Source organism: Cervus canadensis, chromosome 8, assembly GCF_019320065.1.
Source record: "Cervus canadensis isolate Bull #8, Minnesota chromosome 8, ASM1932006v1, whole genome shotgun sequence".
Taxonomy (NCBI): domain Eukaryota; kingdom Metazoa; phylum Chordata; class Mammalia; order Artiodactyla; family Cervidae; genus Cervus; species Cervus canadensis.
Genome location: NC_057393.1, coordinates 73911162 through 73938133, shown reverse-complemented (window position 1 = coordinate 73938133; position 26972 = coordinate 73911162). Strand labels below are relative to the sequence as shown.

The window sequence follows — 26972 nt, the reverse complement described above, 5'->3', positions numbered from 1 at the left end:
GCGTGTATTAGAAATCCAGTTTTAGTGTATAGAAATGGTCAAAATTCTGAACAACTACTAAAGTACACAATGGGTTTTTGCCAACATGAGTGCTATGTAAAAACATATTTCTACAAGCCTCTCGAAAAAAGAAATAGACCTTCTCTCATTTCCTCTTACCAGTACTTCTGAAATGTAGAAATGAAGTCCGTGAGCACATTACACTAGGGCAAATGAATGAAATCGAAGATGCCTTTAAGCTCTCTAATTCTTAGAGAACAGTGCAAGAACATGTAGCCCATTTTACTTGAGATAAAAAGTAATTAATTTACTTACCACTATTATTGTTGCTTTGCAACTTCAATTTACTTTTTTCTTTGGCACTCCTGCTGAGAATCCCATTGGGTTTTAAATCTTCTTCCATTTCACCTTTTCTCTTTTGAAGATCATTTTGCTTTTTTTTGTAAGTTGGTTTAGGTTGCCTTTTAGTCCTTTGCTCTGATTTGCTTTCACTTTCATCTGAATCTCCACTTTCTGAGCCAGATTCATAAGTTCGTTTGGCTTTTCTTCTATTTACTTTATCATCTTTTACATATTTATCAACTATGATCTTACTATCTACACTATTTTGTAGATCATTAGATGTAGAGGCTATTAAATTGACAGAACATGGCTTAATAATTTCTGATACAGAACTCCCTGAATTTTCCATTTTATTAGTATTTTTATCTTCTTCTGAATGTCTCGTAAGCCAGGCTTTTTTCAGTTTAGTATGGTAGTTTGGTTGACTTGTCTGGGACGCTTGCCCATTTCCTACAGAGTCTGCTTTGTTTATTGTACTACAGACTACAGTGCTATCTAAGAGATGGGAGGCTGAAGATGTCTGATTTTTCGCAGCATTAGGCTCAGTCTCACTGACATTACTACTTTTATACTGAGCTGCAGCCAACGCTGCCTTGTGCTTCTTTAAATGAATAAAATCAGTTGTGCCTGAAAACCCGGAGCTGGGCTGCACAGCACTTCCTGTCTTACTGCTGGCTGGTGTAACTGGAGCTGCGATGCTGACCGTGCATTCTTGTGTGTGAGCCACTGAATGACTGACGCTTTTTGAAGAGGTACATTCTAAGGATTTAGAGGCCAAAATGGTATTTGATAATGAGTAAATTATTTCTGACCCACCCCAGCTGGAAACACTGGGGGCAGTGGCGGCAGATGTGAACGCATCCGTTTTGGTATTACACACTGTATTCACAGCAGACATGACTGAACTGGGCACAGTGCCCTGTGAGACAGCCTGAAAGTTTTTTTCGGATTTTATGTGAGCACTGTCTGAATTCACACTTGGCAGAATGATTCTTCCACTCTCTCCAGCTTCTGCTGGTTTGAGGCAATCTGTCTGATTTGCCCCAAGTGAAGATCTTTCACTAACTCGATCTTTGGAAGCTAACTGCATTGCTGGCACACTATCAAGTTTCGTACTAGAAGGTGGACGTACAATGACAGATGCCATAGCAGCCTGTGACTTTCCGCTGCTTTTCTCTACATGCCATTCAGCTTTCTCTTTGCTGAGGTTATTATTAGATTTCCACATTTCTGTCAAACTCTGTTCAGTAGAACTCTTAAAACTTGCCTGAGTATCTTTTGGCTCAGGAATCAGTGTTGGAGGCTTTTGTGATTCTTGAACTTTGCCACCAGCATTTACAGGCATCACTGGAGTTAACGTTGGAGGGGAAAGGCTACTATAGCTGCTTTCCTTTCTTTCCAGGCTATGATGGATCGGTGGGTGAAATACCGGTGCTCTATGTAAAGCAGGCATACTCCGGAGTGTATTTGTAGACGAAACTGTCAAATGAGTAGGACTCCTACAGTCATTTCTGAAAGTTGTTACTGAGTGAGAAGCAATTTGATGGGAAAGATGTTCTGGTACCTTGCCTACTAAACCTTCACTTTCTGGCTGATGTTTTATCAAAGGTGGAGGCTTTGAAAGAGATGATATAAATGAAGTCAGAGTTTGAGGATTAGCTGCTGTTGCAAGGGTATTACTCTGTTTTTCAGTGTAAATATTTGAAATCTCTTTGGATGGGTATGACCTTGGTGGTTCATTGACTACACTATTAGACAATGTAGTGAAATAGTTACTTTGAGGCAAACTCTGAGGCACTGAGTGCTTCATTTTATAAAGATCTGATTCTATATCCTTGTCTTGTTTGATGACATGGCTCTTAGGGCTAGAAGATGACGATGCTACCCTGGAATAGTTATCTCTATCACACTCAAGACCCTTGATTTTAGTCGTAAAGGGAGCAACATCAATACTTTCTTGAAGAATGCGACGGTGTTCCTCCTTATATTTGTTTAATCTCTCTCCAGTTTCCTGCGGTGGTCTCTGTAATTGATTCAATACAGGATCCACAAAATGCCTATGCAAGTGACCATCTTTTCCAGTCTGTGACCTATTTAGATCCAGGTCATTTTTGGCTGATGTGGATGCAACAGAACGCAATGGTTCAATAAAAGCTTTCCTCTCCAATTCTCTGCAAAGAAAATACACGAAGGTTTCTGTAAACACTTTTTCTTGTATGATACAAATATAGCTTCTATGCATTACTATTGTATCGTAAGAGTGAAACATGACTTTGCAAGTGCTGTAATATTAAGAAAATTAGAAGGAATATAAAACCAGAATAATAATAATTATTAAGCCTAGTTTTAAGACATTTGTTAAAAACACCTACTTATAAACAATTAAGAAAAACTATAAAAGATATGTTTTAAGCATTGGCGAACTTACTCTTTATGGTGATCTACTAAACATTTTGTCAATGGTGGACTGGAATGTGCTGTGATTTTAAGAGGCCGATGAGGTTCTGCACTGGAAGGTCTGACAGGAATGTGACTAAGTAATCCAATACCATCTGCTGAGGTCACAGGGGTAGGTTGATGTAACCAAGGACTGGGAGAATTCTATTTAAAAAAAAAAAAAAGAAAATCCTTCAGTTACTAGAAAAAGCTAAACACAATATCAAAGTAGGACTTTATATTTATGAAGTATGTGACTTTCAGTAAATATATTTTATGAGAAATATTGAGACAACTACCATAGTTATATGGATTTTTCCATATGATGAAGAAAGTTAATCAGCATTAAAACAGTTTTGTCCAGGGGATTCCCTGGTGGTCCAGTGGTTATCTGTGCTTCCACTGCAGGGGGGAATGGGTCTGATTCTTGGTTGGGGAACGAATATCTCACATGCCAGGAGGTGCTGGCAAAAAAATTTATTTCCAGAAATTTGTTATTATTTACTGATTGCAGATCTTGAAGCCACTGCCTTTACCTTACAAATGACGTATGGAAAACCTAGCTTTTATGATTTCCTAATGTTATAACACCAAAAGACTATATTGCTACTAGTAGAAAAAGAAAACATGTTGCTGAAATACATTTCACCAGATTTCATCAGGTTTATTTGCCAATTTTTTACTGTCAAAAGTAGTTTTTCCAATGTCATAATTCATTTAGATTGGGCACAAAAATTATATTTTCAAGGCCCATTTATACTCCATTTCACTTTAAGCATGAAACCTGGAGGTGTGGAGGTACAATACAACAAAATTCATTTTTAATAGTAACATGCTGCCTTTCTCATAGTGAGTATCTGGTGACACTGATGTCTATGTTGAGACTTACAACTATCTAATCACATGCTTCAAGACTGTTTCTAACTATGACTCACTAAAACTCTTCCAGAACATGCTTTGTTGAGTTATACTGTATTGAGTCTGATATCGGGAAATCCTTTGGCTTTAACAAACTGAATAAATTTGACATCTCAAAATGAGAATGTGAAAACAATATATCACACCAAAGATATGCTGCTATAAAATTTCTTAGACTAAAAATATACACCATAAACCTCACATAAGAAAAAAAAAAAAGTAAATACACACACACACACACACACACACACATTGCTGCTGCTGCTAAGTCGCTTCAGTCGTGTCCGACTCTGTGCGACCCCATAGACGGCAGCCCTCCAGGCTCTGCCGTTTCTGGGATTCTCCAAGCAAGAACACTGGATGGGTTGCCATTTCCTTCTCCAATGCATGAAAGTGAAAAGTGAAAGTGAAGTCACTCAGTTGTGTCTGACTCTCTGCGACCCCATGGACTGCAGCGTACCAGGCTCCTCCATCCATGGGATTTCCCAGCCAAGAGTACTGGAGTGGGTTGCCATTGCCTTCTCTGATAAACACATTAAGATCATTCAAATATATGTGTAAAAGGTTTCAATTTTACAAGATCCAGAAATCTGAAGTTATACAGATTACAAGAGTTATTGGTATATACCTATATATACATAAAACAGAATACTGCACAGCTTAAAAAAGGGAATCCTATTACATGCTACAAGGATGAACTCTCACAACATTATGCTACAGGAAATACTGTATGAGTTCACTACATGAAGTATATAAAACAGACAATCATAGAAACAGAAAGTAGAGGTGGGTGTTAAGAACTAGGGGGAAAGGGAATTAATGTTTCATGGGCAGAATTTCAATTCTGCAAGATGAAAAAGTTCCAGAGATCTGTTGTATAGCAATGGGAATATACTTAACACTACTAAACCGTACACTTTAAAATGGTTAAATAAATTTAATGTGTGGCTTTTATCACAATAAAAATAAATGTTAAAAAATGTGTTTTAGAAGATTTTAGAGGATACTTAAAGTGCATCCTGGTCCACGTAAAGGATTAAGTTGTTTCTTGGAGTTTAGCAGTGATCCCCAATCTCCCATTTTTTAGAATGGGGTTGGTAATGCCCTCAACAACCATTTCTTAGCATGAAAATTAATTTGGTTACCAAAACCACACAGCCCATGAAGGAATAAAAGCCCTGCACCACCATCTTCAGGAATACTCTGTCAGGCAGAAAGAATATCAGTCCCATCTTCACTCCCAAATATCAGGAATCTCCAACATTAGTGGCCTTAAGAGAACAAGGGGCTTAGGCATAGCTTGTAGTATACATCAGTGACATATCAGCTGGGAAATATAACAATTTTTCTTTTAAGAATTACTTGGTTATACATAGCAAAAGTGTTATAATTTTATATAAATTTTATATCCAGAAGTTTCACTTCGAGGAATTTACCTGAGCAAAAATGACTATGGGTATATACCATAATTAATTATGAAGACACTCATTTTTCATAATAGGAATTTTAGAAACACCTTAAGTTTACTTCTTTCAATTGGCTTAAAAAAAAAAAACAAAACAAAACAGGATTTTCTGAGATTTCAGCTTTACAGTTCCAAAGTTACTAAGCATCAAAACTTCCATAACCATTACAAAAATAATTGTTTAAAAAATTCTAGCATGGGTTTCTCTGATGACTCAGTGGTAAAGAATTCACCTGCCAATGCAGGAGACAGGGGTTTGATCCCTGGTCCAGGAAGACCCCACCTGCTAAGGAGCAATTAAGCCCATGCGCCACAACTACTGGGCTTCCCTGGTGGCTCAGCTGGTAAAGAATCAGCCTGCTATGTGGGAGACCTGGGTTCAATCTCTAGGTGGGGAAGATCCCCTGGAGAAGGGAAAGGCTACCCACTCCAGTATTCTGGCCTGGCGAATTCCATGGACTGAATAGTTGGACAAGACTGAGTGACTTTTATTTTCACCACAACTATTGAGCCTGCGCTGTAAAGTCTGGGAGCCACAACTACTGAAGCCTGAGCACCCTTAAAGCCTGTGCTTCACAACAAGAGAAGCCACTGGAATGAGAAGCCTGCACACCACAACTACGAAGTAGCCCCTGCTCTCCACAAAAGTCCATGAAGCAACGAAGAGCCAGCACAGCCATAAATAAGTAAAAGTATATGTATATAAAATTCTAGCACATTTTTGTAGTAAGAAATCTAAAAACAATTAATGGGATACTGAAAAAAGCACCTATATATATGTTGATTAATAAAAATGAGACATATGGTAAACCACAGCTTAACTTACCCTCCTTAAAGAAGGTTCAGCATTAACCGCATTTTCTGGGTGAACCCACTTAGAATGCAGACCAAGTCCTGAGTATGCATGTGTTCCATTTGGATATTGCCAAATAATTGGATAAAGTCCAAGCTGATTATATGAAGCAGATGGATGGGCTTGTCCGAGAAGATGAGGTGACTGGTGCTGTAACAACTGTTGCTGCTGCTGGTGTGCTAATGCTAAGTGGCTCAAGCTGCTGGCATGAGCAGTCTCTAGTCGTGGGTGGCCACCAAGTAAGGAGGCAGTAGGCACTCCGGGTAACACAGTAGGAAGTAAATGAGGGTGATGAACAGAATGGTGTGGACCACTAGTCAGAGGATGAGTATTAATGGTAGGTAATGGAGTTTGACTGGATGATCCAGCCAGTAAGTGGGGTGCAGGAGTTAAGGCAGGATGATGGGTACCTGGATTTAAACATGTTCTATGGGATGAAGAATGAAGAGGAAAAGGATGCTGGCCTAAGAAAGGTGAAATGTGGTTAGCTCCTGTATCTGACCCAATAAGTGCAGGATCTCTGTAAACTGTAAAATGTTCATTTTTATCAATTATTAGAGGGCTTTTTGTAGTTTCTAATGTACTGCCTCTAGTAGGAACCGGGTGAAAACTGCATCTTGATAACTCATGTTCTATCTTATTTGCTGGTCTTCTTTCACCAGCAGCTTGGCTGTTTGCATAAGTGGCTTTAGACTTTACAGAATCAGGGGAATGGTTGACTTTAGGCTTAACAACTTCAGGTGAGGGATTGGATTTTGTCTTGTGAGCATCTACGGAAATATTAAGTTTAGATTTTATAGTTTCTGGGGGTGGACTTCGCTTATGCAGCTTATCTTCCGTGACAGAAACGGCACTTAGAGAAGGTAAGTAAGAGACATACTGATTTTTCTCTTTTTCCATACTCAAGTTTTCATTTCCTGAAGAAGCATTCCTTACATTTGATTGGGTTAAATCTACTTTAACTACATCACTGACCCAGTTCTGGTCAGAATCTTGGTTTCCTGTTTCCAAGTATTTTGTATTTGCCACTGAATGTTTTGAATCACTAACACTAGGATCCATTTTCTGAAGTGTTTGAAGGCCAAAGGTACTACTTGAGGTCTCCTGAGCCACCTTTTCTGTGTTAGTGTCATTTGTAATATCAATAACACATTTTGGAGTGGGCGGTCTGGATACAAACTTCTCCTTTGGTAATAATTCCACTGTGTGTGTCTTCTCTGTATTATGTTCCTGAAGAAGTAAATCACTAGAATTATGATCAGAAAGTGTGGCCTGTTCTGATGAATGGATAATCATCTTTTCTTGACGCTGAAAGTCAACAGACTTCTGTTTCTCTGTTTCTTCATGTTTTTCATCTTCCTGTATTTGATCCCAGGGATGCTGGCTATCTATTAGTGTCTCTTCTCCTGCCTTCTCATTATTCTGAGATTTTCCTTCTTCTCCGTTTATCTTTGAAGTGTTTTTATTTTTCAACTCATTCTCTGGCTTCTGCTCTGAGGAATTACTTATTATTCTCTTATTTGAATTTTCTGAGTCACTACTCTCAGAAAAGTCTGAAACATTATCAGTTCGCAGTCTTTTCATATTTAGTTTCTTTTCATCCTCCTCAGCTTTCCTTCTTTTGTTCATCACCTGTTTTTTACCTTTAGGATTTTCTAGGAGATTAAAAAAAAAAGAACAGTTTTACCTTTCATATCAATATTAAATAAGCATATTTTAAATGAATTTTTGTTTTATCTTTTCCCATGCCCTTAAAAGTTGGTGGGTCCTACCTCCTCGTGCTATATAATCATATTTTTCCTCCTTCATCTTCTCTTCATCTGGTATACTGCTATCTGAGCCCTTCCTCTTATTTGGACGAATATTTCTTTGTTGCTGGTGTGAATTCTGTTTTGGTACAGCAGTTTGGGAGTTCATTGCTGGTCTGGGACTATTTGCTTGGGCACGTGTATAATGACCCTAAAAATAATTGATAATGACTATTTACTACCTGTTCCTAAGTAATTTAAGGGAAAATATTTTACAATTATCCATCACTAACAACATACATACGTGAACAGTGTTGCTATTTTGACTGGCACGAGACCTTCGCCGTGATGTAATGCCAATATTTTCACCTTTTAACAAAGAGTGAACAACATCATCTAGAAAGGTCATTTGAACCATAGAAGGATCGACATTCTGTGGTTCTAGTACCTAATCCATGACACAAAACAAGAACAAAATTAAATCCAATCAGCTAGCCAATATAATGATAGGTACAGTTTCTTTACTGAGTAAAGATGTTTAGAAATCAGTTTGAGATACCTAATTTGTAAGACACAGTCAGACTACAATAAATCATCTTTAATCATTAAAGATAAAATTATCTCCCAAATGTTATGAAGGTAACTGCTTCATGTTCTAACCAAAACTTAAAAAGCAAACACATCTATTGCAGGTATACCTAGAAAAACAAGGATTAGAGTTATTCAAGAATATATTGCCAAGTCATAATATGTATTTCAAAAATAAAAAGTAATTTTCAGAAAACAGCTGTAAAATAAAACAGGAAGGTAAAGCATGATGGGAATTCCCTGGTACGTCAATGGTTAGGACTCCTTGCTTTTACTGCTAGCCTGGGTTCAACCCCTGGTCGGAGAACTAGATCCTGCAAGCTGCACAGAGTGGCCAAAAGAGAAAATAGAGCATGGGAAGCAGAAAAGGACAAAAACTGTATAAATGAATAGTAATCTTGAAAAATCAGGTTAGAGAAAGAACTGTTTTAAAAACTGAAGGCAATTTTGTGCTTCAGTGAGGTCAAACTTTGTTAGCTTTTAAGGAAATAAATTATACATTTAGCATTTTGATGAAAATTTTAACCAAAGCATCTGCATTGTTTATAGGGGGAGTTATTATTTATTCAGATACCCTCCACAACCCATTCAAGCAGGAATATGCAAATATCTATTTTCTGGGGGGTAAATATAGTACAGCTTTAAAAGACTTGAAATTAAGAATTTAATTTCAGACTGTTGCTTAAAACTCCTATGAAATTCATATCCATAACATTCTCCATATTCACTATAAAACTTAAGAGGAGTAAAACAACTCTGAAATTGAATGTAAAAAGAACTTTAGAGTACATTTAAGTTTTCATTTGTGAAAAGAAACCATTTGGGAAATATCTTTTATTACTGGAGAGACAGAAAAGCTAAGACTTTAAGAAAGTTTTACCTGACTTAAGGATAAACAAAAAAAAAGACTGAACAATTAAGAGAGTCTGACGCCTCCATTTCAGGGACTGATTTTCTCAGTGCTGAAATAAGTTTGGCATCACTATCTTGTTGTAACTTCAAGTGAACTCTATGTAACATCATATAAATGTGAACTTCTTAGGATTATATGACTGCAAAAAACCTAGAGATGGAAAATAGTATCAATCTGTTGATCCACCGGCGTGGGGGGGAATGGAGTATGTGAATTGCAAACAGTTTCTTTTCCAAAACTGGATTATTTACCTGATCATTCATAACGATCATGGTGCGAGTGAAGAGATCATGATGAGTAATTATGCCAGTAAACCACTGGGTGGCAGAGTCTTGTCTATATACTCTCACTCTGTATCCATTCAAGGAATAAGGACCTTAAAAAAAAACAAAAAACCACACACACATCATACACGACTTCATGGATGAAATGAAAAGGTAATGTGGAACTTGATGTATGAGCCTTTTAGTTGCTAAAACTTTTACCATAAGCAATTACAAATTTTGATTCCTGCAACAGTTTGGAAAACCTGCCAAAGTCTTAAAACATGCAGAAACTGTTAACTGAATTTATAAATATGACAGTAAAATGCCATAATGGTGTACTTTTGGATTAAATTCACGTTGTAAGACAATATCTATATGTATATATAAGTATCTTTCAGAAAATAGGCAATGATTACATAATAAAAGATATATGCATATATCTGTATATATTTAAATATGTCAACAGAATGGAGATAAAAAAATGTCTTCAATTCACAGGTACTAAAATGTATCAAATATTTGAAAGTTTAAAAAGAATTGTGAGGGATGGAAACTAGTACATTTTATTAATGATAGTATTATACATTAACAATTTACAAAATGCTTTCACAATTTACAAATGCTCATTTAATCTTCTCCAACTCTGAGGTATTTTCCTGTTTATAAACATTAAGAAAGTGAGGTTGATAGGTTAAATAAATTTTTAAGTGAAAGAGCTAGGACTGAATTTATTTTTCCGATTCCTAGGTTGATGCCTTTTCTTCTAGAGTTAAGACATTTAGCACATCAATGAATGGTTTAATGTTTTCCAGTTTTTAAAAAACTATGCCAGCAAAAGTCTAAATATATCAAACTAACAGGTCTGTAGAAAGTATTCCATATTACTTGTAAATTAAAACATATTCATACCTATAATCAGTTATACAAACTATAGCCTTAGAATTTCTAACTATGGAAGAAATAGACTCCAAATTAGTTTTTCTGAATGGAATATTGTAAAAACTTACAGAAAAACTCCAAATACACCAATTTTCAACTCCCATCAGGACACTACCTTAACGGTCTTGTTCTACCACCAAATGCAATCTGGAGTCAGCCTCAAATAATTCTGTTTAGGATGGAATGGACTACTGCCTGAATCATTTCATCTCTAAGAATATGACAAGGAAAAAGGGTTACTTAAAAAAATAGTAGCCTGGTGTCTTCAATAAAGTGCAAAGAAAGAAAGGAAGAAAAAAAAAGAGGTCATATCAACCAGTCAATTTGTGGACATTTTTTGGGTCCCAGATTAAAAATAAGTAAAAAGTAAAAATCAAGTCTGTGAAAAATCAATGAAGACATTTATGAGGCAAATGAAAACGTGAACCCGAGTAATCATTATTTGAGGAACTATTAATTTTCAGCATAATAATAGTATGGTGTCTGTTTAAAAACAGAAGACAGCAATGTCTTAAAATTGATGGTAATAAATAACAGATGGGGCAGAATCTATCAAGATTTCATTTTACAGTCGTTGGGGCTGAGAGAATATTTCAGTGAACTTTTATGTGCCTATTTCTATATATGTTTCACATCCTCCATATTAAAATTTTTAAAAATATTTAGCCTAACAAGAATGTAGTTAAGTAGATGATTTGCTATTAAAAAAAACATTCAAAGAAAGGAAGCCACAACTTTTGAGATTATCTCTATTAGTGCTTAAATTAAATGGCATGGAAGCTGAGGCTGAGATAAACATGGGAATTTAACAAGATTACCTTTTAAAAACATTCAACCAAATATTGATACTGCATGTCGTATTGGTCCAGTTTCAGTTCAATTTCACAAAAAGCTTATGTTTTTAATACATGGTTTTACTGACAGGAAAAGAAATCATTTAGAATCATAAAATCTCAACTGAAGACAAGCTTATATCTTACTAAAAAAAGGAAACAAAACTAAGACTAGTATTGTGGTCATTGCTGAGGAAGGCAAACTGAAATAAGCCACTTTTATCAGATATCAACAGCATTCTTCAAAGGAAATCAACTGTGGCTTTGGGCAACTCTCCACAGAAAACAATGCTTCCTTCTCCAGGAAGGACACACCTAAAGCATTCTGTAATATGGAAATTTTCCTATCAACAAAACACCTGTGTGGTCGTAATTTTATTCCAGGCATTTAGCTCAAATTAGTAAACTAGTGAAGTTATCATGTTCCTATTGAAATTATTCTGATTTTGCTATTACTTTGTGGCCTGTATATAATTGAAAATATTAGACTGGGTCTTCTATTTATACTGTATATAACTAAACAACCAAAAGCAAACGAGAAATTGCCCAGTTCAAAAAACAAAAATATTAACGCATAACTCAAAACAGTTACCTTGCATAAAAATCTCCTGAACCTTTTGTTCCTTTACCCAGACTTTCACTTCTTCCTGAAGTTGCGGGTTGTCCCTGAGAACTGGGTTTAGGCTGTCTATGTCGTCCTAGAATTACAGATTAAGAGAAAGGTCCATGGTTACGCTGTCCTAACATTAATGTTACCAACCTTCCTTCCTATATGTTCTAAGGACTGAAGAAAATTCCTTTATCTAAATGTATGCAAAAATGCAAATTCGTAAGTTATAGTTCATTAGCAATAACATAACAACAGAGCCTAAGAAATAAATCCATGGTAAGATTTGATCTTTGACAAGAACGTATTAAGGAAAAACCTGAAATCTACTGATGTGTTCTCTAACTGCAAGCCTTATATAAGTCACCTTTTTAAGGGTTTCACTGTTAGAAGCAATATACAAACCAAATAGCTTCAGGTCATGTAACGTTGGTAGCAAAGAAATCAAGTTGAATATTTGGGGAGCAATACATACATACATAGATGAGCTGTCCTCTCCCCACTATACCTAAAACATTAGTTTTAAACAAGTCATTGTTTGACAAGACAAGCCACTGTCTTGATTTAAACACCATCAAACTCAGTTCTACTCAAACTCATCTGACCAGTAACTTCACTGATAAAAGTTTTATTTTTTCAAGCCTAAAACATTAGTTTTAAATAAGTCATTATTTGACAAGACAAGCCACTGTCCTGATTTAAACACCATCAAAGTCAGTTCTACTCAAACTCATCTGACCAGTAATTTCACTGATAAAAGTTTTATTTTTTCAAGCCAGTGTCAAAGCATCCAGGCAATTTAAATTACGTTATTGATGATATTATCCTCATAACAGGGTGGATCTAGACACAGAAACAACCGGTTCTCTCTCCTTGGAGATGTGAATCACACAGTCACATGGTTTCCCACAATCTGTTGGTCCCCCGATGGACTCTTTGACATTCTGTTCTCTCTCAAAGCACCTCTGCTGCTCCTGCATTTGAGATCAGCGGCAGGAGCCCTAGAGTAGAGCTGGGAAGAACAACAAAGCAGCACTGTCAATTTGGCGGCCCTTTTAAAAGTGGACTAGCAGATCATGGAAACCAGCGAACAGAAAGGAGCTACAAGAAGAAACTTTTATCTGGTGAATAAAAATAATTTGGCAATTTGGAAATGCCAAAAAAGGGCTGAAGAGTACAAAGAATCCCTAATCAAGCAGGTCATATTTCATTCTTTAAAGTTTATCCAAATAAAGCAATTTTCTTCTTACTTCATCACTGCTTTAAGGACCACTCTGCATTTCTGGAATAATATTGTGATAAACACTGATACTTTGTTTATACCTAGTGAACACCAACAAACAAAACTAATAGACTTTTAAACTTATCACCTATGCTCTCCTTGGAAAATATACAAAAATGTTGCTTCACAGCAGAAGCAAATACTGGAGTGGAAAGATGTTACACAAAAAAGTAGGTAAAATCTGTCATAGGGGCAACTGGGGAAGCCCAGACCATGGCCTGTCTTCCTTTCTGTAAAGAAACTTCCTAACACTCCCTTTTCTCCATTCCACTTTAATAATACACTGCACATTGAGTGAATCTCATTACTTGAGTAACAGAAAATACCATGGGGAGTTTAGACTCTAACCCTCTTGATGCACCCGAGGTGACAGTGAAGTCCATGACAGACAAAACACAGGAAACTTTCTGTTTCCCAAGGAAAACAATTACCATTTCCAGACAGTTTCGACAGATACCAAGTTATTTCTCACTTTATCTTCCATACACAGATCCAAACTTAACTCCTTGGAGTCAAACACAAGCCTAATCATTTTCCTACATGATGGTCCTTCAAACGTTGAGTTATGGTTTTATGTTTCCACAGCTTGAAGTCTGCTCTAGTTTCAACGCCTATCTTTATCATGATTGTTCTTCTTACTCTTATTCTAGACACTTAACTAGCATGAAGACGTTGAGCACACAGAAAATTCACACAATTACATGGGTATCACAGCTGACTTATATGAAATTTACTTTTAGTGTACTGCTGCCAAGCCTTTATATTTTGGGGAGGGGAACAGTATAAACTGCTATTAAAGCAGCACTGCCAATACTTTGTAGACAAGTACAGGCAGGATTTATAAAATCAGTTTCCTATACAGAAATTTTTATAATTAAAACTACTGACATGTAAGTTTTGCTCAATATTTATTTATGTTTTATTTATTCAACAGGTTAGGCTTCCCTGGTGGCTCAGCTGTAAAGAATCCACCTGACAATGCAGAAAACTCAGGTTGGATCCCCTGGAAAAGGAAATAGCAACTCACTGCAGTATTCTTGCCTGGCAAATCCCTTGTACAGAGGAGCCTGGTGGGCTACAGTCCATGGGGTTGCAAAAGCATCGGACACAACTTAGTGACTAAACCTTTTTTTTCCCCCCAATTCAACAGACTGAAAAAAAGAGCTATGTTTCCAAAATCATTAGACAGCAGTTATCATCTTAATAATGACCCATTCATTTCTAGGGAAAACAAAGTGTACTATTAAAAGTTGATAGTAAAAAAAAAAAAAAATTGATAGTATCAGTCTACTTACTCAAATAACCTTATATAAGTTCAAGTTTCTATGTATCAATTTCCTCATCGTTTTAAGTGGGGTTACTAATATCTCTCTTCATATTAACGAGTATGTTTTTATAATAATTTAAAAAATTTTCAGAAAACAGTCTTAACACATTCATTCTAATTTAACCAGGTACTGACATTCCATTTACATATTTATGAGTTAATTATGAAATTAAAACCCATGAAAATTACCCCAATACAACGCCTGACTATGACAGTCATATTGTTGCTGAAATCTTGCGCTACATATAGTGCTTTATAAGTTAGAGACATTTTTATTGTTCTTAAAATTCTTATAAGCCTGGTTTCAGTTTTGATCCTCAGATGCACATGATTACCTTTTTTTTAGCCTTCTGTCTTGTCACCAACCATTCCCACTTGATGGGAATGTATCTGGAGAAAAGGCCACATGATCTCTCCGAGTCCATTCAATGCCTAAGGACACCCTGCTTCCTTTACTTGCATCCCACAGACTATTTTCCCTTCTCCTATTCACTGCAGCAACTCTCTCCAGAGTTGATGAGATGTTCACCTCCCTACGTACCCTACCTATCCTGAATGGTCTGTCATTGTCTTTGCCTTTGAAATCCTTTCCCTTCCTCTCTTTAAATAATAATGGGGCTAGATTATACCCAAAGCTCACCACCTGATGTGAAGAACTCACTCACTGGAAAACACCCCGCCCTGGGAAAGATTGAAGGCAGGAGGAGAAGGGGACAATAGAGGATGAGATGGTTGGATGGCATCACCAACACGATAGGAGTCTGAGCAAGGTCCAGGAGCTGGTGATGGACAGGGAAGCCTGGCGTGCTGCAGCCCATGGGGCAAAGAGTTGGACACGACTGAGTGACTGGACTGAACTGAATGTAAGCTCCTTCCGAGCAGGGACAGTGTTTCCTGTATGTTCTCTCTTGTGCTTAGTGCACTGTAAATGCTCAATAAATAATGATGATGAGAGGCAGTCAGTCTTGATGCCAAGAGTGAGAAACTGAAATCTTCCCCCACCCCAGAAAGAGGTATTTCTGTAGAACTGTAATCATCATTACCATTTTAAAGAGGCTCACAAAAGAATAAAAGATCAAATCTTGTTAAGTTTTAGCAGGTTGCCAAATGAAGTTTCTCCCCCCATTTATTGACATAATGTTGTGAAAGTGTAAAAAGAAAAAATGAGATACAAGGCGATAATGCAGACTCACAGAGAAGGGCATAGTAATCATAAATTACTAATAAATATTCACTATCTTTGACAGAATGCAACTAACAAATTCAGCTGTGCCTTGAGCTTTTCATTAACTGCAATTACCCCCCTCAACAATTTCATATTATATAACTACAATAATACGTATTCATTAATCTCCTCTCCCCAGACAGTGAAGGAATAGCACTCTCTGTGAATATTCTCCATAAACTCCATCCAATGTATTAATTACACAAGTTACAACCTCCAGCAAATGACTAATGGGAAAAAAGAAAATCAGTGCAGCAAGATCTGCTGTACTAGAAATTTATATAGAAAATATGGGAAAGTTCTAAACAATGCCTTAAGTGAAGTTCTAGACTATATTTATTGCTCAGTTGTGTGCGGTTACTTTCCTCCTTTTGAAAAGACAGAGGTTAGCTTTAATCGAGTATTAGTGACATCTTAACATAATTAATAAAAAAGAAAAATAGCTAACAAGATTGTGCATTTACTATGGCAGATACTATGGATGCTTTCCAAACCTATGAATTTTTGTAGAGCTGAGATTATTATACCCCTTCACGTATTATACACAGAGAGGTCCATGGTTATAGTCAGGATGTGACGGAGAGAGCTAGCGCTTGAATGTAGTTCTGACTCTAAACCCCAGCCTCTTCACTTATTCTGTTTTCTCATGAACTAGTGTTAACGAAAAGGCAAAAATAATCGTCTATTTACTGTCACTGCCATTCAAAATCTGACATATTTCTTTCATTTTATGGAAGAGGTGAAAGATAATATCTTAAGTCAGATGGGTCAAAAGCAAAGAATTCAACATTAGGTGGAAGTTATCTTTCTATACAACCTTATATTGGCCATGTGAATTTCTGCATATAGAAACAGTCTAACACTCATCAAACAGAAAAGACTTAGGATGTTAAATTCATGCCATCTTATAACAAAAAAGGATAAAAGAAAGAGAAGACAATCACTTTGGCAATGTGACATAATCATGATCTACAAATTCTCAAATGCTGTATTTTTGGGTAAACATTACCCTCAATTACTATGAGATTATCGAAACACAGATGTATTCCTCATGAATACAGAAGAATATGATGAAATTAAAAAGCACCATTCCTCAAAATATAAAAGCTAAAATCAGGTTGGAATCTGTACTCTGACAGTAAGACTACTGCATTAAACTAATTTTTGTGCAATTCTCTACTTCATCCCAGTTCAAAGGGAAACAATAAAAATTTTACTAATGTGAAAACTAAGATCATAGCACTAAAATATTCATATATGCCTGACTAGGTTTAAAAACAGCAATAACATGACAGTGCTTAAAGTATATATAACACATTTTCTAAGATAATAAAGAAATAGTCTGTCATACCATAACAGTGCTCCTTACTATTTCAACAAATATTTTCTTTATGTTACACATCCTCTAGATTTAAATACTGACCGAAGAGCCAGCAGAGGCATGAAATAGGTAACAGTATACCAGTCGTTAGTTTCTATCAATATGACCGAGTTGACTGGCTTAACAATTTTAAGAGATTTGCTCTAAAGTCTTAACTGATGACTTTCACTTTAGGATACAAGAAATATAGGGACAAATTCTCAGAAAAGTATAGTCTCCCAAGACTGAACCCGGAAGAAACAGAAAATATAAACACACCAATCACAAGCACTGAAATTGAAACTGTGATTAAAAATCTCCCAATAAACAAAAGTCCTCCCAAGAAACAAAAGTCCAGGACCTGATAGCTTCACTAGCAAATTTTTATCAAACATTTAGAGAAGAGTTAACACCTATCCTTCTGAAACTCTTCCAAAAAATTGCAGAGGAAGGAAAACTTCCTCATTTTATGAGGCTCCCATTGCCCTGATACCAAAACCAGAGAAAGATATCACACAAAAAAGAAAACTACAGGCCAATATCACTGATGAACATAGATGCAAAAATCCTCAACAAAATACTGGCAAATTGTATCCAACAATACATTAAAAAGCTCATACACCATTGATCTACTGGGATTCATCCCAGGGATGCAAGGACTTCTCAATATCTGCAAATCAATCACTGTGATACACCATATCTACAAACTGAAAAATAAGAAATATAAAATTGGACCAACTTCTCTCCCTTTGGACAATTTTCGATGGAGAATGACCTAAGGCCTGCTTTCAAACTTATACTGAGTGTTCCTTAGTAACAGAATTTTTTTCCTCCTGCAATAAAGTTCTTGACCTTTGTGATGACATCTTAAATCCAATTATATTACATAAATTCCCCTATAAAAATCATACTTGACTGTATTTTATAAGAGTAATCATAAAAGAAACTGTATCTTGAATGTCAGATTGGGTGATTGAACATGCTTTGCAACATCACTTTGCCACAGTCATAATTTAAATTCATGCTTCAGCAAAACTACAAATGCCTGTCCTTAGATCCCTGAGGTTGCTAGCCAACAGTGAATAACATGAATGATAGGTCCATATAGGTCAAGAGTGACATCAACTGCTATTATTGCCCGTTCCTGTATAACTTATAAAAGAACCCAATTTGTTAATAAGGCTCTACTGAAATTGGAAACCTATTAAGTCTGAGAGTTACTACAGAGGTCTTCAAAAAGCACAACTGTCTAACCATCTGCAATTTAATTAAATGCAGCTACCACTGAGGGCTTCCATATATTTTCCTGATCTAAACAAAGAGTTGGCGAACTTTTCCCCTAAAGGGCCAAGAGTAAATACATTACACTTTGCAGATTATACCATCCCTGTCTCAATGACTCAACTCTGCTACTATAGGGCCCAAAGCAGCCAAAGAATACCATAAACAATATATAACTGAATGGGCATGGCTGCATTTCAACAAGGTTTATTTACTGGCATTATATGAAATCAGAATTTCACAGATTGATCAGTGTTGTGACATTCTTTTGAGTATTTTTTCCAACTATTTAAAAATGTGAAAGGCCTTATAAAAAACAGGAAGGAGGTTTGATTTGACCTGCGGTCACTTTGCCTACCCATGATTTAAAAGAACACATAAACCAAAATTAAAAACTTCTCATCAAGGCAATGCAGTTCAATGGCAAATAGACTGCAAACTGTTTCCATAAATGTCTGCATATTCATATGCATAGAAAAACAAATACCAAAATCTTTTCATTATTAAAGAAAGACTATTTTAAGATAAGTCATTTTTTAAAGGCTTTCACAAGTAAAACAATTTCCTGGGTACATTCCTGCACCATGTTTAGCTCTCTGAAAATAATAATGTACTTGATTTCAGTGTAGAAATGTTATCCGTTTTGAAAGATAAGATTCAATTCTTTGGGTCAATGAGAATTATATACAGAGGTCAGTACTATGCACTTCTCTGGACTCCAGAGTAGGGTAAAAATAGGAACATATATTGAAAAAGCAGAAATTTTCCAAAATTTACCCTATGGTTCATATATCTTAAGACTGAAAAATGAGTGTTTTCTCCATAAGATAATTTAATATAATCTCATTTATACTGTCTCCTAAGGAAAACAGATATTCATTCAAAACAAACAAACAAAAAACAGGGGAGAGGAAGATCCAAACAGGGAGACAAAGAAATCTTAATTTCTTTGCTTCTCTACTTCCTCCAAGGGCTGACCATGTGACAACTCTGAAAAGAAAGCTATTAGGGTTAAGAGGAAGAAAACATATCACCACACCCTGTCACAAAATTGTCTCAAAATACTACTGGGAAAAATGACCAACATATTTCAAATACTTTACCTGATATTTTCTATTACATAAGGTGAGTGATATGTTGTTTCTAAAATGCCTGACTCTTCGTGACCCCACGGACGCTACATACACAGTCCATGGAGTTCTCTAAGCCACAATACTGGAGTGGGTAGCCTCTCCCTCTGCAGGGGATCTTCCCAACCCAGGAAATAAATCCAGGTCTCACACATTGCAGGTGGATTCTTTACCAGCTGAACCACAAGGGAAGCCCAAAATCTTTCTAACATAATTCTAAGTCTTATATTGCCAATTTTGGTGACTTCTTCACAACATATTATATGATAAAATCTAAAAATTTCCAGATTCTTAATCACTGTTAAAAAGTTTAAGTTTTAGGCAAAATTTAAATTGTTAATAGTTAGGATCTATCTGATTCCCTGCATATAAATCACACATCAATATTTTAGAGTCAAGAGTACTGGGCACATTACTTATACACACTATACAAAACCTCTGGAAGAAAAAAAAGTTCTCTCACCATCATTCAAGAATTACCAAATTTAAATGTATTCCAGTTTTTCTGTCAATCAGATTAGAAAATGTAAAAAATGTATGACACCACTCATGGGAGAGAAAACAACGTTTTCTGAAAAGCAGCTGGAGTACACATCCTACCTGAAATAACGAATGTTTCTGCAATTCATTTCAGCTCACAAGAATTTGCGGGAAAATAGGTTAATGAAGTCAATATAACAAAGAAGTAATGTTCATTCCTTGAGTTGAGCTATTTCAAATCCTAAAAGATGATGCTGTGGAAGTGCTGCACTCAATATGCCAGCAAATTTGGAAAACTCAGCAGTAGCCACAGGACTGGAAAAGGTCAGTTTTCATTCCAATCTCTAAGAAAGGCAATCCCAAAGAATGCTCAAACTACTGCACAATTGCACTCATCTCACAGGCTAGCAAAGTAATGCTCAAAATTCTCCAAGCCAGGCTTCAACAGTACATGAACTATGAACTTCCAGATGTTCAAGCTGAATTTAGAAAAGGCAGAGGAACCAGGTATCAAATTGCCAACATCCTCCGGATCATCGAAAAAGCAAAAGAGTTCCAGAAAAATATTTACTTCTGCTTTACTGACTACGCCAAAGCCCTCGACGGTGTGGATCACCACAAACTGTGGAAAATTCTTAAAGAGATGGGAATACCAGATCACCTGACCTGCTTCCTGAGAAATCTGTAGCAGGTCAGGAAACAACAGTTAGAAGTGGACATGAAACAACAGACTGGCTCCAAATCGGGAAAGGAGTACGTCAAGGCTATATGTTGTCACCCTGCTTATTTAACTTATATGTAGAGTACATCATGCGAAATGCCAGGCTGGAGGAAGCACAAGCTGGAATCAAGATTGCTAGGAGAAATATCAATAACCTCAGATATGGAGATGACACCACCTTTATGGCAGAAAGCGAAGAAGAACTAAAGGGGCTCTTGATGAAAGTGAAAGAGGAGAGGGAAAAATCTGGCTTAAAACGCAACATTCAGAAAACTAAGATCATAGCATCTGGTCCCATCACTTCATGGCAAATAGATGGGACAACAATGGAAACAGTGACAGATTTTATTTTTTTGGGCTCCCAAATCACTGCAGATGGTGACTGTGGCCACGAAATTAAAAGATGCTTACTTCTTGGGAGAAAAGCTATACCAACCTAGACAGCATATTTAAAAGCAGAGATATTACTTTGCCAACAAACCATAGTCAAAGCTATGGTTTTTCCAGTAGTAGTCATGTATGGATGTGAGAGTTGGACTGTAAAGAAAGCTGACTGCTGAAGAATTGATGCTTTTGAACTGTGTGGTGTTGGAGAAGACTCTTTTGAGAGTCCCTTGGACTGCAAGGAGATCTAACCAGTCTACCCAAAAGGACATCAGTCCTGAATTTTCATTTCAAGGACTGATGCTGAAACTCCAATACTTTGGCCACCTGATGCGGAGAACTGACTCACTGGAAAAGACCCTGATGCTGGGAAAGATTGAAGGCGGGAGGAGAAGGGGATGATAGAGGATGAGATGGTTGGATGGCATCACAGACTCCATGGACATAAGTTTGAGCAAGCTCTAGGTGATGTTGGTGATGGACAGGGAAGCCTAGAGTGCTGCAGTCCATTGGGTCATGAAGAGTCGGACACAACTGAGTAACTGAACTGAACTGTATCTTCTTTTATTCTGCTTTCGACTCCATAATCCAGCAATCTCAAGTCTTCCTTACACATTCTTAATATCAAGCAAACTTCCTCTTACCCTTAAAGTACCGTATATGCCTAACTTTATTAGAAATTTGTCATTTTAAAGTCTACTATTTTTACATGATTATTATTTTATGTGCTAGTACTCTCAAAAAATTTGCGTAAGCTTTGAACAATCTACTCCCATGCTATTTCTCAAAATTTTCATCACTGTACAACATAAGGTTCTCCATAGTTTTAGTATCTTCAACTACATACTCTTCTACCCAACATTTAACTTTTGAGTACTCTAAGGAAATAAATGAATAACAAATCAAATTAATGCATGTATATGGAGGGTCTATGTGTTTTAAAACAGAAAAAAGGTTTTTGTTTTTCAGTTGATCATATACTCATATAAGAGAATAAAACAGCCAGTAAAATGATTATAAACTCAAACTGAGTGACACAGAAGGAAGCTAATGACAGAAAAAAAGATTAAAAACTTCGCCACATAATATTTAAAGACAATCATATTTTAACTTTGTATATAATTAAAACAATAGATAATTAAGTCCTGTCTATATATAATTTCATAATCCCTGGTTGATTTTGGTTAATTTAGATGAGTGGTGTCCTCTAGTTTCAATATAGCATAAATATATCTTAAATTAGGAGGAGGAAATGGCAACCCACTCCAGTATTCTTGCCTAGAGAATCCATGGACAGAGGAGCCTGGTGGGCTCTTGTCCATAGGGTTGCACAGAGTTGGACACGACTGAAGTGACTTAGCATGCTTGCATGCATTGGAGAAGGAAATGGCAACCCACTGTAGTATTCCTGCCTGGAGAATCCCAGGGACGGAGGAGCCTGGTGGGCTGCCGTCTATGAGGTCACACAGAGTTGGATATGACTGAAGCGACTTAGCAGCAGTAGCAGCATATCCTAAATTGACTATATATGATTAATGGGATGAATTTTTTCTCAGCCTTTAAAAAGTATCTATTTAATAAGCATATTCACTTAACAGTATAAACAATTTTAAAAAAATCTTAAATTTTGACTGACAGATGAGATTAATACTTCACAAATATTAACATTATTTAATCCTAACAAATTCCTTGCTAGTCTGATATTATTCTCTCCATTTTACAGATGAAACAAATTCAAGTAATAAGTAATGTACCCCAAATCACATGGCTGGAAGGCACATTAGCAAGAGTCTGCATAATGTCAAAGCCCTTTCCACAAATCCATTGTCCAAACCATGAACTGGCAGAATAAAGAATCTGAATACTCTCTGCTCGGTTTTCAGTATCTTCCTTATGATATTAGTGTCATGATGACAGAAGTAAAAAGAAATTCAATTAACCAAATTATTTTGTTATATACAGAAAATGATGTGTGCTAAAGTCAGTTCATGGGAATATAGTATTCCAAAATTTGGAATAGTTATCAAAAACAATAAACTCTCATTTATCAGGTATAAAAAACTTATCAGATCTCAGATGGGATTTTGGAATAGGATATACTATATTAATATACATGTCCTATTACATCAATTCTTAGGGGTTTTTGTTTAAAATGTATTTATTTGGCTGTGCTGGGTCTTAGTTGCAGCATTTGATATCTAGGTCCCTGTCTAGGGATCAAACCTGGGTCCCCTCCATTGGGTGTCTGGAGTCTTAGCCACTGGACCATCAGGGAAGTCCCCTATTGCATCAATTCTTAACAAAGCACCTACTTGCTTTATTTTTATTTGTTAAGTTATATCAAAGAAAAAGCTAACTAGATTATAGTAAATTAACATAATTAATAATAAAATAATTATATATTTTATTATTGTAATTAATTTAAAACAACTTCTATTTGGGTTTCTCTGCTAATCTCCAAACTGAATGAAGCTGACTTTTACAAAGTATTCTCTTGAGTAAACTTTATTAAGACTTATAATATTTCTGCATTTTCAACTACAACTTGCTAAGTGTCCTCTCCTCTCAGAATTACCACAGAGCAAAAATCAGAACAATTAAGTAAAACTTTTAAAACCACTTGAAGGAAAATGTGTTTCCTTCTAAACCACATGTTAATATTCTTTGTGGTACCTTTTATAATAGTTTTGAACTTTTTATGGCAGTTCAAAAGTCTGGAAGGCAATTTTTCTTTCAAGTTATTTATCAGCATGGTTTTTACACAGTTGAGTCATCCTGAGTTCAACCTATTGAGTCACCTGCTTACAGCATCTGCCAACCACAATTTACTAACTGCAGTTTCCTCAAACTTACAACTGAACAAACTCAGGAAGGCCTGGGAACTGTTTAATGTTTTCCAAAATAGTAACTGAAAATATTCTTTCAGAACAGGCTAAGTTTAAGAAAATAAAACAAAAAAAAGCAACTCTCTTCCTCTTGATGAGCCCTCCACCGATGGCAGTCTCACTCTGTCTTGTGAAGAGGGAGAGAGGGAGCTCAATGTAAGGAGGAAATAAACTTATATGCTTGTATAATTTTTTGGAAAGTAATCCACTAAAAGTAATTCCTAGTCAATGACTATTCTGATCACACAAAGGGAACACTTATTTTTAAAATATAAAACGCGGGGCTTCTCTGGTGGCTCAGTGATAAAAGAATTCACCTGCCAGTGCAGGAGACAGGGACTGGATCCCTGGTCTGGGAACACCCCACGTGCCTTGGGGCAACTAAGCCTGCGCACCGCCACCAAGGAGACTGCTCCATGGCGCCTGGGAACCGCAGCGAATGAACTCCCGTGCAGCAACTTCTCCAGCCTGTGCGCTTCAACAAGAGAAGCCACCGCACCACAGCTAGAGCAGCTCCCGCTTCCGCACTAGAGAAAAGCTAGAAATTAACACCATACCACACATGTTCCAGGGCTGATTTTCACTATTTCCAATATACTGCTATGGAAATGACAAACCTATAAATTTAAGATTATATAATAATTCTCTTAGATAAGATGAATATAACAGTATATCTAGTCCAAAATGAAATAATCAACAAGTCCTGTAACTTGACAGTCTTGTTGGACCTGCCAAGTGACTTAATTAGACTTTTATCATATGACCCCAAGTTAAGTATGTTTCCTCATTAAGTCTATGCAAATTGCAAATACAAATACATGACAAATGTGTCAAGTTATTCAGAAAAAAGGAGGGAGTTAAAATTACAACTCCAAAGTCTCATAATAAAAGAACATCTTAATTACCTAGGACTGCTAAGCAAGGTAGTATGCATAACTGTACTTTATCACAATTACCAGGTCACTGGTTTTGCTATTCTGAAAGGGTAAGTTTAATGTACTTAGAAAATCTTATCAGGAAAAAAGAGAACGTAAAATGAGTGAGGCATGTTAAATGATTATAAAAAGAAGGGCACTTTTTAAACATTACAGAATTAAGAAAATTTATCAAAATCCCACTCATTCTGAAAATATTTCTAGAGTTCCTTCATTTAATAACATACTAAATAAAATTTTAGCTTTTCAATAATGTAATTATCATGATTGATTACTGTTATGATATAGTCTAACATCGACTGATATAAAGTATTGTTGCTTCTACACCAAACTGTTCTAGAAAGACAAAATTTGAGTTGTAACTACGTTTTAGTTTCTCCTGTGACCTTTTGTGCTATCAAGCTCCCAATCTACCATCATACTTTTTAAAACTTTGTTTTTGATATTTCATAGGCTATGGTAGAGGAAATCAGATTAGATAATTTGTTTGAATTATGTTTGAAACACTAAGTGCTGGAGAGTGAGTAAAACATATTAGAAATAATTTCATTCAACAAGGTTTCTGAATACCAAATTTCTGCCCCTGTGAATCTTACAGCCTCTAGAATGATATTACAGACTGCAGGAACAGAGACTAATAGACACATCACTGCAAAACAGATTAAACGGTTTTACATATAACAGAGCTGGGACAAAGATGGCGGGGAAAGACAGTCCTGTTAGGTACATATCAGGAAAGATACCACAGAAAAGGAGGCATTTGAGTTGGGACTTGAGAAAAGCATGAATATCTAGATTCTTGAGTTGAAACTTCAAAAACACAATGGCACCTATCAGGATATGGTAGAGCAGAAAAGAAGAGCTCTTAGGACATGTGAAAGGCATGTGCAGACACAGACACAGATGCAGCAGTATGGCCCACATGGAGAAAGTACAATGAGATGGATTGAATGAGAATGACGTAAGCGAGCAGGAAGACTGAAGGATCCTGTTTAGAGAGCTCCATAAAAGTCCAGCCAAATGAGGATGGATGCTTTACAATAGAGATGAGGAGGATGTTGTGGACAAATACAATGTTAAAGCAGAATCAGCAATTTTTGGAGCCAATAAGTAAGGGCGAGAGAGGAACCTAAAACATTCTCAGATGTTGATTTGAGTGACAAAATGGAGTAGATACTGTTACGCCATTAGCCAGGATACAAAATGATTAGGAAAGACAAGGTTTGAGTGCTGAAACTCTAACAGTGTAGTAGGCAGCAGCAAATGCAGGTTTCACCTTCTCAATGGCATCCACCGTGACCACAATACTCCAGCCTGCCTCCCCCTTCTCCATTCTCAATAGCTCTTAACTTTGCTTTACTTCTTTTATTGTGGCAATAATTAAGCTATCACACTGTACTACTTATTATTATTTTCTACTGTGCCCTTTCTAGAATTTAAGCTCCAAAGGGACAGGAACTTATGTTTAAACAATGCTGGACACTTAGAAGAACCTAAAAAAATAAATGTTAAATGACTGACAGTGTAGCAAGGAGGTCTGGACTAGAGGTACAGACTCAGAAGATAAGAGTTTTTAAACGATAGTGAAAGCAACTGGAAATATGACACTGCTGAGATTAAGTAGTGAAAGGAGAAGACACCAAAAAGCAAGACTGTGGAAAATGACCCAACATTAAAACTACAGAAATCTTTAAAGCAGTTAATAAAAGTATATACAAGACAGTGATTCACAGTGCTAAATGCAAAGGTCCAGTAGGAGAGGAATGAGGACTGAAATAAACTATTTTTTATTAAGAGGTTATTAGCGATCTTAACAGCAACATTAGTTTTGTGGAAATGGAACTAGAAGTCAGGCTGCAATAACTGGAGATGCTACTGGGAGGTTAGAAAATATAAGATTTTAAATATAAGAAGATTTTAAGTCCAGCTATGTAGCTATAGGAGTTAAGAATGGGTGTGATCAGAGAACCTTTATATTAGGATGCAGATAACTGAATTTACTTATATAATGAGAAGAAAAAGAGGAATAGGTTTAAGATAAGGTAAATGAACAC

At 36.3% G+C, this 26972-nt stretch overlaps 1 protein-coding gene across 9 annotated transcripts in view; it reads right to left on the bottom strand.

Moving 5' to 3' along the window:
- JMJD1C (jumonji domain containing 1C) overlaps positions 1-26972 on the bottom strand; it is a 302362-nt gene that overhangs the window by 34762 nt on the left and 240628 nt on the right. For 5 of the 9 annotated variants that reach the window (XM_043476846.1, XM_043476845.1, XM_043476850.1 and 2 more), the window contains 7 exons: positions 11894-11999; positions 9515-9639; positions 8067-8210; positions 7787-7973; positions 5988-7669; positions 2771-2943; positions 316-2513 (listed from right to left, as the gene is read on the bottom strand). In XM_043476846.1, coding sequence (XP_043332781.1) covers positions 316-2513; positions 2771-2943; positions 5988-7669; positions 7787-7973; positions 8067-8210; positions 9515-9639; positions 11894-11900 — 4516 coding nt within the window. In that variant the 5' untranslated portion in view covers positions 11901-11999. Of the gene's footprint in view, positions 1-315; positions 2514-2770; positions 2944-5987; positions 7670-7786; positions 7974-8066; positions 8211-9514; positions 9640-11893; positions 12000-12716; positions 12744-26972 lie in introns of those variants that run through there. The other 4 variants (XM_043476853.1, XM_043476852.1, XM_043476851.1 and 1 more) reach the window with 3 other exon arrangements.